Source organism: Balaenoptera borealis (assembly GCF_965194805.1).
Source record: "Balaenoptera borealis genome assembly, chromosome: 11".
Taxonomy (NCBI): domain Eukaryota; kingdom Metazoa; phylum Chordata; class Mammalia; order Artiodactyla; family Balaenopteridae; genus Balaenoptera; species Balaenoptera borealis.
The window spans coordinates 64,041,573-64,052,494 of NC_138868.1; the positions used below are offsets into that span (position 1 = coordinate 64,041,573).

A 10,922-nucleotide genomic window follows, 5' to 3' on the forward strand; every position below is an offset into this window, starting at 1 on the left:
GCGCGGCTTTTGACTGAGTCGGGGCGGGCCAGGGATGCGGGCTAGAGGCGTGAGCCCGCACCACTTCCCGCCCCGGGAGTTCTGGGTCCCCGCCCACCGCTAGTGACGTGAGTCGCCAAAATGGCGGCGCTCGGGCGGGAGGCTGGAGCCGACCGGAGGGCTGCAGGTGTGGTGCCGGCGGGAGCTCGGGAAGCGCCCAAGGTAGGCGGAAACCCAGGGTGGTATAGGCGGTGATTTCTGCAGCCTCAGGTGCTGGTGCACTCTTCTGAAATGATGCGCGTAAAAGGGATTTGAAGTTTAAAGAGAACAGCTCCCAAGTCCATGCAGGGCGCAATTGAATCCCTGGTTGCTATGAAAAGAGGTAGGGAGAAAGTAGGAGACCTAAAGTTTAGTCCTGATTGATGAAGCCTGTTTTCTCTTGACTCGGGGCCTTTGCATTTTAAATTTCCTGCCATTTTGTCCTGACCTTTGCCTGGGTTGTGGGTTCTGAGGACATGACTACATCTTGCTTATCCGGGGGACTTTCAAATACCAGGTGAATGTCTGAGCAAATGATGAGTGAATGTTAAATAAAATTCTGAAGGTCAAGTGAAATAATACACATAAAAGCACTACAAAACCATAAAATATTACTGGTATAATCGTGGTGACCAGCTGAGTGGCCTTGAACTGGTTACTTTTTTTTTTTTTTTTTTGAACTGGTTACTTTTTAGATAAAATGTTAGTTATAGAAAAATTTTTACATTTCAATACTTGTAAAAATTCTATCAGAAAGTTATCAGTAGATTTCTCTGCTTTAATAACTGCCTTACAAAAACTATGCACTCAATAAATATTTGCTGTCCTGTTTCAGTATTTTAGGATCATAATCCTGGATATCTGTGTTTCCTATATAATGAGGTGTAGACAAGGTAGGAGGTTGGTACAAGGGATTGCCTGAAAGTTTTCTTTGTGAGGAATAAGGGACTTCACTGAATTGGATGACAGCAAAACAAAAAGTTTTCCCAAGTTTCTGGTTAATTGTCATGTTACTGACATCTGCCTTCATGTACACTAGAGGGATTAGATATAGAATCTCCCTTAGATATTGCTATCTTGTCTCTTCCATTTGCCATTTAGATGTCAGAGAGAGGCAAAAGATTAAATCTAGTCTGTGAAAAATAGTAATTTATAAAATATTTTACTTTTTTTTTTCTGTCCTCCCCAGATATTTTAAAGAAAAAGATAGAACTGGCTTGAGTACAGTTCTTCAATGATGCAGGGAAAGAAACTCGTCCATTATTACTCATTGTTTAATACCATATGAAGGTTCAAAAGAGCCTATACCTTCAGGATGTTGATACCATGGATGAATTGGCCTTTCATTAGTTAGGGTTAGGGTTGGTACATATCACTTATTCAGGAAATGAATATTACAGTGATGTTCAACATGTGTCCATTGACTACCAGCATCAGGATCACTTGGTGTTATTAAAATGCAGATTTCTAGACTTTACCCTACTCCTGTTGAATCCAGATATCTCAATAGGGAGCTCAAGAGACTGCATTTCAGATAAACTCGTGATTCCTGTGCACATGAAAAGTTGAGAATCTTACTAAGTCTATTTTATGTCTTTTATGCTTAACCCACTCTGATTCTCTTGCCCAGGACTCCTAAAATTTGAGACTTATTAGTCTATGCCCTTGACCGTAAATGTTGTTAAAATGGAGAATCATATAAATTGTGAAAGGCATAGATTTAATCTATTCATTGGCTAATCTGGAATCCCATAATGCCAGTATGGCAAAAGATGTAACAAATATTAAGACGTTTCACAGAAATCTGAGAGTCTTACCCAGAGCAAAATATTCAGAAGGGATCCTTTCTGAGGGTCCAGTTTTGTTTTGTTTTTTTCAACTACTGGTTTCTGTTAAGATGCTACTGGCCAAACCTCATGGTCCCTTGACATTAGCAACTGTCTATTCATACATCACACTTGGGACACAGGAACTTTCCAACCCTGGAGCCCAGTGCCATAGGTCCAGGCTCCCTGATATACTGCATAGCAATTTCCAGCAAAGGCCCTACTTCTGCCCCAGTAGGGATCTGGATATATATACCTTATATAATCCAAGGTAACCATGATCCACTGCCTCTTCCTAGGCTGGAATGTGTCCCTCTTTCTGATGTTCTGTCTTGATATTCTCCAAGGCAATCCCTGTTCTCTCCTACCTCTCCAGGAAACTCAACATAATCTCCAAAAGCTCAGGCTTTCATGAGACAGAGGATAAAGACAGTGGTCAACAAGTAGCTACTGTTTACTTTCAGCTCTGAAAAAGCTAGAGCATGGAGAACTACAAAGGGCCTGGCTACCTTCAGGGAAAACTGTAAAGAAAACAAAAAATATCTCAGTAAATTATCCTTCTACAACAAGTCCTCAGGCAAGTCAGCCTCTCTGAACCTTGTTTGTCTCATCCATAAAGGTAGAGATGACCATTATCCTACCAATTTCTCAAAGTTGTTATGTGAATCAAAAAGCCATCGTCTAACAGATAATAAGAGCTCACTAAATAGTGACTGAATCATTAACAAAGTATGTGAAAGCAGATGACAGTACCTGACACTTTTACTAGAATCTAAATGTTTTTTAATCTGCATCTGTAGAATTTATAAGATTTAATATTAACATCATTAGCTATTATGGTTCTGGATTTTTGTGTTTTCCAGGACATCAAGATGCCAACATACATATATGGTCAGTCCAGTCCTTCTCTAGGAGATGCAAATCTCAGAAAACCAATGGTCATCGAAATCATAGAAAAAAAATTTGAATATCTTAGACAAGAAAAGTAAGAGACTCACCCAGACTGAAAGTCAATAACTTTATTTGCAGATCTTCTGTATTGCCATTGTTTCTAGGTATCTAAGATCCTGTTAACTTTATTGAGTTGGTTATAAAGAAAGCTTATTTTCAAAAAAGAACTGGAGGGAAACATGAGCAGATGAAAATAGCGGTTTGTTGGAATACTGAGACTGTGGATAATTTCTTTTCTCTCTTGAAATTGTTTTGTTTCTAAAATTGTTGAAATGTTATTTGTGCAATTAAATGTTATTTGTGCAATTAAAATTAATTTTTTTTTTTTTTAATTTTATTTATGGCTGTGTTGGGTGTTCGTTTCTGTGCAAGGGCTTTCTCCAGTTGTGGCAAGTGGGGGCCACTCTTCATCGCGGTGCGCGGGCCTCTCACTATCGCGGCCTCTTGTTGCCGAGCACAGGCTCCAGACGCGCAGGCTCAGTAGTTGTGGCTCACGGGCCTAGCCGCTCCGCGGCATGTGGGCTCTTCCCAGACCAGGGCTCGAACCCGTGTCCCCTGCATTGGCAGGCGGATTCTCAACCACTGCACCACCAGGGAAGCCCCTAAAATTAATATTTTAATTAAAAGTAATTAGGAGAACACCATTTTGAGGGCTACTTATATTAATTATCAATTGTAATTAATTTCAGTTTAGAATTTATTACCTCAGCCACAGTGCTGAGCTCAGCAAAAGGGAATACAGATTCCGTGATGTACATATAGTCTCACATTACCATTCTGACTTTTAGATTAATAGAGCTCAAGAATAAAATCAAAGGACGTTGATCTTAGACTTTAAACATTTCTGGATTTAGGTATGAGTCAGAAAAACTAGAGCTCTCAAATTTCTTTGGATGAAGTTTTGGAAATCCTAGACAAATTATTTTAAATGTATCTGGACTACTTAAGAAATAGTTATTTTCTAGAAGGCCTAACCAAATGTAAAGAACTTTTTTCAAATGACCTTAAGCAAATTAATTCTTTTAGTAGAAAGAACAGTATTCTTGGATTTAGATAGTTCATAAAATTTGGCTACATTGGAACATATTCATATTTATTTGTGGCCAAAATTTATTCTCTCTTTAAAAGAGCTCCATCTTAGAACCACTCTATTCTCAGAAAGATAATTCTATTGTTCTCTCATTAGAATGCAAGTTCCATGAGGGGTGGAATTTTTTTTCTTTCCGCCTCTCCCCCCCGCCCCCCCGCAACTTTATTCACTGCCCCACCCTCAGCACAAAGAAAATACCTTTCTTTGTATAGTATTGAGCATAGTAAATGCTCAAGAAAAATTTGATGTTGAGTAAATATGTAATAACAAACCCAGGAAAGGATATATCTATTAGAAGAATATTATGTTAAACTTAATTCTTCACTTTGTTTTTCCAATTAGGACTTTGAACATATATGGAACAGTGACCTTTGGAACAACAGCTGGTTTCTCTGGAATACTGGCAAACTTAATTTTCAGACATTGCTTCAAGGTTAAACATGATGCTTTGAAGACATATGCATCATTGACTACACTTCCATTTTTGTCTACCATAGTTTCTTGTGAGCTTCTTGTAAGACATGCTTTGTATTCAGGTAAATTTAAATTCATTAACATATAATGTGTTTATATCTAAGTAAAATTACTCATTAACATATAGCGTTGCTACTGCTGATAATAGTCCCTTACATTTGTGTATTTCTTTACCACTAACAAAGTACCTTCACATATATTGTCCTGTTTCATCCCCACAACAATCCTCCTAATCAGCCAAGGCAAGTAGTATTGTGTCTTTTCTTTACAGGTAAGAAACTAAGCTGAGACATGTTCAAGTACACTAAGAATCAGCATGATATACTGGGAAAAAAGGAGGCTTTGGTATACTACATATTTCACTTAAGTTTTGTGACACTGGGCAAGTCATTTAATCTCTGAGACTCAGTTGTCTTATCTATGAATTAGGACTAATAGTACTTACCTCACAGGATTAAGAATTAAGATACTGTATGTTGAATGTCTAACATAGTATCTGGCATATTATGGGCTTTTAATGTTATTTCCTACCTCCTCCCCTTACCTTAAGTTTCACAACTAGTAATTGATGGAACCTCTGACCCCTGTTCATCAGGTCCCTGCTTAAATACCTTTTCCCCAGGGAAACCTCTGATTCCCTCAGGTTAAGTTTCTAGATACATTCTCTATTCATTTTACCTTCAAAGCATATGCACACTTAAGATTATTTGTTTAAATATTTGTCTAATGTATTTCTTTCTTAGTAAACTGACCTGAAGGTCAGAGATTGGATCTCTTCTGTGTAATACTGTATCCCTAGCACATGCCTGACACATAGACAATATAAATGTACTACCCTAGAATCCAGATATCTGGTCTGCTAGTTTAATATTCTTCACTATGAAATTACTTCTGCCAACAGCCATATAAGTAAGAGGTAACTTATCCTTATGTGAAGTATAATAAAAGCATTTTTAAATGTGATACATTTAGTCTATTGTGCCATAGACTGAATTTCTAATATTCTTTCTACTATTTTGCTATGCTTGAGGACAATGCAAATAACTACTGTATGAGGACCCAAGACTCTTAATAGTTCTTATCCTGAGTCTTAAAGGGAGATCAAATTTACTTTTGTTTTCCAGGTAATATAAGCCGGGAAAATTGTGTTCTGAGAAGTTCACTGATTGGCATAGTGTGTGGTGTTTTATATCCCATTGCTTTAGCTTTTTCTAAAAATGGACGTCTGGCAGTCAAGTAAGTCCATCTTTTTGTTCCGTTTCTTCCTTTCTTCCCCTTTTTTTTTTTTTTTAATTTATTTATTTAATTTATTTATTTTTGGCTGCTAGTTGAGGCAAGCAGGGGCTACTCTTGGTTGCGGTGTGCATACGGGCTTCATTGCGGTGCCTTCTCTTGTTGCAGAGCACCGGCTCTAGGCACACAGGCTTCGGTAGTTGTGGCACGTGGGCTCAGTAGTTGTGGCTCGTGGGCTCCAGAGCGCAGGCTCAGTAGTTGTGGAGCACGAGCTTGGTTGCTCCGTGACATGTGGGACCTTCCCGGACCAGGGCTCGAACCTGTGTCCCCTGCATTGGCAGGTGGATTCTTAACCACTGCACCACCAGGGAAGCCCCCCCCTTTTTTTTTTAATGTTAATAAACTCTCCTTATTCTTTAGCTGCCAATGACACATTTTCATCAAAATATCATAGTTTCATATTTCAAATAGCTAATTTTAACCTTTTTTGCTATCTACATGAAAGATCGAGAATAGAAATGATCAGTTTAGGAGACATCAACAAATTTTTTATAGAATTTACTTCCAGAGGAAGTAATTAATCCTTTTTCATTTTTAGGTATCATACTGTTCCACTGCCACCAAAAGGAAGGGTTTTACTTTATTGGCTGCTGCTTTGTCAAACAGAGATAAAAGCAATGGTGATTCCTCTTATCCTTCAGACAGCCCTTGGAATATATCATGGTCTAGAGCATTATGCAATATTTGAAAGTACACTTGAGAAAACTGTACATGAAGATTAACCAAAGAATGAATGGATACTAAATCAGCATAATGGACTTTTTTATGATCAGGACTTAGGCACTGCTGAAAGAGTTAAAAGTAATTCTGGATAGAAAATTTGTTTCTTTTCCTTTTGCCTGGTGTATAGCAGGTGCTCAATAAATATTCAGTAATTAAATAAATGTAGGTTTCGTCTCTGTTTTGTCATTGTATGTGGAAATGGATTTGAGGCCTCAAGGTCTGATCTATACATTTATGTATGTATTCATTCACAAACATTTATTGAGCACCTGCTAGGTCTCAGACATTGTGTTACATATAGTAAGAAATCGTCCTTACCCAGAAAGAACTCACAATTAGAAATGTGAACACATAGCATGAGAGGGTTTGAGAGATACACACATAATTCTTTGGGCACACTGAGGGTGTGGCTGTTAACTACTTGTGCAGAAGGGAAAGCTTTGGGGGGGAAGGTGACATTTGTCCTAGATTTTGAAGGGGAAGTTGAAAGTTCACAAGAAAGCAATATAACAGCCCGTTCCTCTACTCTAAACTCTAATTCAGTATACTTACTAGCTCTTATCATTGACAAATTACCTTCACTGTGCTATTTAAAGAACATTTATTGAGTGCCTGTTTGCTATGCATTAATATAGGCACCAGGGGTATGAAAATTCAGTCACTGCCCTCAAGAAGCATAAAATCTAAAGAAAGAGGTCACAGCATGCTTCTTTAAGTCTGCTAGAGCATTCTTGAGCTACATGTTTAGGGAAACAGGAGAGGAAATGAATGCTGTCTGATGAAAAGAATAAGACACAGAATGGAACCCCGTTAACTCATTCTCCTTGTCTTAATCACATTCATCTTGAGATTTAAATAGGTCATCTGAGGCCCCAAGCAACACAAAACAGAAATGGAAGTCTTAACGAGGTGCTTTACAGCATCATATATAACAAACTGAAATACATACACTCTTTTACTCATTAAAAAAAAAATGGTTAGTAAGCCGTACAGCTTTGTATTCTCAGAATAATTCATGATACTTGAAACTCTGAGGAAAGGGTAGGCAATTGGGGGGAGAGAGGAAACCAAGTCAAATAGATAACAAGATCAATGGTAGTAATATTAACTCTTAAACAATTATTATACAAGTACATGAATACCTTCTTATTGTGAGATATACAAATGATCCAGAAGTATATAGAGCGTGACTTGAAAGTCCCCCTTCACTCCCACTCCATCCTATTTCTACTCCATTCTCCAGAGGCAACCATTATCAAGTTAGCACATCTTTTTCCTTGTAGTATTCTTTTGTAACTTACATATTGTTTTTAATAAATGGTATTATCCATACATATTATACTGGAAATTAATTTTCCCTTCAATATATGTCTTGGAGATCTTTCCGACTCATTACGTGTAGGTCTAACATGTTCTTTTTGGTGACTGAAAAACATTCTTGGTGATTCTAGTATTCACATAGGTGATCCTTCCAACACCTTGGTCTATCCTACCACTTATTCCCATGGTCATACTTTAGACCTGTGCTGTCCAATATAGTAGTCATTAGCCATGTGTGGCTCCTGAGCATTTGAAATGTGAGTAGTCTAAATTGAGATATGTAGTAAGTGTAAAATACACATTAAGTTTTAAAGATTTACTATGTAAAAGAGAATATAAAACATCTCAATAATCTGTTGATTACATGTTGAAATGTTACTCTTTTGGATATACTGGGTTAAATAAAATACATTAAAATTAATTTTACCTGCTTTTTTTAATCTGGCTACTGTGAAATTTTAAGGTATATACACAGCACATATTTTTATTGGACTGTGTTGCTCTAGACCTTGTCATTATCAATAAATTGAAATTCTTCACATTCTCAATTGTAAAATCCCATATTCTGATCACTACCTCCTGTCCTTCCTGTTTATTCCTTCTCATACCACAATCCGGCATTACTTCAGGTCTACCAGAATCTATAATCCACCAATCCCACTACCTTTTCACTGTCTCTCACCTCCCTCACATCCTTACCATCCTTCTCCAGCTTCAGCCACATCAATCTTTTTAAAGTTTGCCGATATCAAGGAAAAAAGAAAAACATAAAAATGAATCTAGCTAAGGTTGATTTTGAAATAAAGATATTTGCCTCTTGTCTTCTTTTGTGAATTTTCTGTTCATGTCTTTGGTGCATTTGATTTGTAGATCAAATAAATTCTCTATAAATTCTGGGTATTTTGTTTCTTCATATGCTGAGATAGTAATCTGAGAAATACAGCAAGGTTGATTTAGATTCACCTCCCTTGCCACCTGAAAGCAGGAGAGATTTGTATCTTACTCCATGACTTCAATTTGCCTTTTTTACAATAGAAAAAGCAGGGAAGTCTATCAGTGTTTTCCACTGGCTTTGGAAAGCAGTACTTGCCAAAGTGGCTGTAAGAGGCCTGAAAGGAGAAACTAGGGAAAACTTGATCTGGGCCTGAGCCCAAAGGTGAAGCTAGGTGAACCACAGTGAAGAAAGGCAGCAAGTCACTAGAGGCAAGATAGTTCAAAGGTGTGAAGTACAGCCTGGAGCTCCACTATCAAAAGTTCAAATCCTGGCCTTACTACTTACCAACGGGATAACTTTGAACAAGCTATTTCACCTCTCTGCACCTCACTTTCCTCATCTGTAAACTGAGAAATAAAGATTGTACTTACCTCATAGTGGTGTCAGCACTAAATGACTTAATACATGTAAATCAAAACAGTGGCCAACTCACAGGAAGTCCGTATATGTTACTGCCATTACTGTTGTTCCTGTTGCTCTTACTGCATGCCAGCTAGCACAGTCCTTTCCCTAGCCTGTAGTTATCTGTTTAGCATTTTTCTAGGAAAGATTAGAAAGAAGCACAGCAAAGAAAATTCACAAGCTATCTTTCACTTGAATAAATACATATTCATTTATTCAACTAATACTGATTCAAGATACAGCATGTGAAAGACACTGTATACCACAGGTTGGGCAATCTACCTAACCTTTCTGACTGTGTTTCCTCTTAAAACATAGTAATAACTGCTTTGCAGTGAGGTTATAGAAATGGAACCATACCATACCTGGCCTATAGGAGGTGCTCAATAAATGTGGTTACATTGCCTGTTTTCCCTGATGTTCTCCCTGAGTTATATGTAATGACTAAGATATGGTCCCAACTATGAGAACTTACCTTCTCTCTCTTGGCTTTTCCCCTGCATTTTCTCCAACTGCCTTAGCCATGTGATTATCCCCCTGCTTTTGTATTTACTGCATCATATTGCATTACTTGCTATGTATTGTATCATATTGATTTTCTTCCTGCCTTTGTACAATTATACTGTCTTGTGTAAACCATTCAGTATTTGAATTTCCAACTTTAAGCAGTAATCTAATAATGAAGAAATGGTATTCTACAGATGCGGCTGATTTCATAGAACTTGTTCACTTACATTCCTAAGCCTCATTAAAAAAAAAGATTCTTCCAAAGATACATAACCCATATTCCCCTATCTTCATCATCTTATCCCCACAAAGACAGTCACGCTAACATTAATAAAAAGAATAATTGACTCCTGGTATCCCTGAGTCCCACCAGCTTCACTAAAGTAATGACCCCCAAAAGCCTCCCCAAGATTAGACATAGCAGAAGAGTAGTAAACTTAAAGACACAATATCAACTTCAAAGTAAAACTGAAAAAAAAAAAACCTAACATAGTATTAGTGAGTAGCCTTATATATCTGTAATTTAAGTCAATTAAGGAAGGGATGAGCAGAAAAAATTTTTTGAAATACTAATGGCTGAAAATTTTCCAGATTTGATGAAATGTATAAAACAAAAGATTCACAGATTTCCAGTCCAAGGTGGTAATACAGGAGACCCCTAAACTCATCTCCTCCCACAAACACACCGAATCTACAGCTACACACAGAGCAATTCCTTCTGAAAGAAATCCAGAAACTAGCTGAGCAACTCCTACACATCAGGCAAACAAGGAAATATCCACACCAAAATAGGTAGGAAAGGCTGAGAAACACTCTTGCCATAAGCCTCCCTGCCAGCACAGCAACATACGCTCATGAGGAAACTTGAAAATCCCAGTTTCTCCCATGCTGTTGGCCACACACCTTCCAGGTGTCTGCTCCTCTGGTGACACGGGGCCGGGAGATGCTCTCCTCAGCTCCTTGCCTGGGTGGGCAAGTCAGGCTCTAGGGCCAGCAGAAATCCTCGTTTGAGGGTCCCACTGAGGGTCCCCGGTCAGAGTGCTACAGCTGAGCAGAGTGGCTGCTTGGGACTACTGCTCAGGTGCTGCAGAAAGCCTTCTTGGAATCTGACATGTTATTACTTTCGGACCGTTGGCCAGCTGCTCCTGACTTAGCCACATGAAGGCTCAGACTATCCCAGTCTCTGAACTGAAGAGAACCAACACTATTAGCATATCTCTCACCACCATGAATGCAAGGTATTTCAATGAAGAGTATCAGGAGGACATCTACAAATCCCAGACTGGCATGTGCAAGTTCTGAGGAATGATGGAATAACCCAATG

General features: G+C 38.3%; 1 protein-coding gene across 3 annotated transcripts; it reads left to right on the top strand.

The window, feature by feature from the left end:
* The first annotated feature begins 42 nt into the window (after positions 1-42).
* Positions 43-7,462, top strand: TMEM126B (transmembrane protein 126B). 3 transcript variants are annotated; one of them, XM_082343404.1, is made up of 5 exons: positions 55-201; positions 2,708-2,829; positions 4,228-4,421; positions 5,484-5,595; positions 6,191-7,462. In XM_082343404.1, exons 1-5 carry the CDS (start codon positions 121-123, stop codon positions 6,372-6,374), a joined length of 693 nt encoding a protein of 230 aa, XP_082199530.1. In that variant the 5' UTR covers positions 55-120; the 3' UTR covers positions 6,375-7,462. The 3 variants fall into 3 exon arrangements, with proteins under 3 accessions (XP_082199532.1, XP_082199530.1, XP_082199531.1); XM_082343405.1 differs by lacking the exon at positions 55-201 and adding an exon at positions 2,289-2,421; XM_082343406.1 differs by lacking the exon at positions 5,484-5,595 and having other exon boundaries at positions 43-201.
* The last annotated feature ends 3,460 nt before the right edge of the window (positions 7,463-10,922 follow it).

Coding starts and splice junctions, on each gene's coding strand:
- TMEM126B (XM_082343404.1), top strand. CDS start 121: ATGGCGGCGCTCGGGCGGGAGGCTGGAGCCGACCGGAGGGCTGCAGGT. Junction 2,830..4,227: donor GAATATCTTAGACAAGAAAA/GTAAGAGACTCA, acceptor TTTTCCAATTAG/GACTTTGAACATATATGGAA. Junction 5,596..6,190: donor AATGGACGTCTGGCAGTCAA/GTAAGTCCATCT, acceptor TTTCATTTTTAG/GTATCATACTGTTCCACTGC.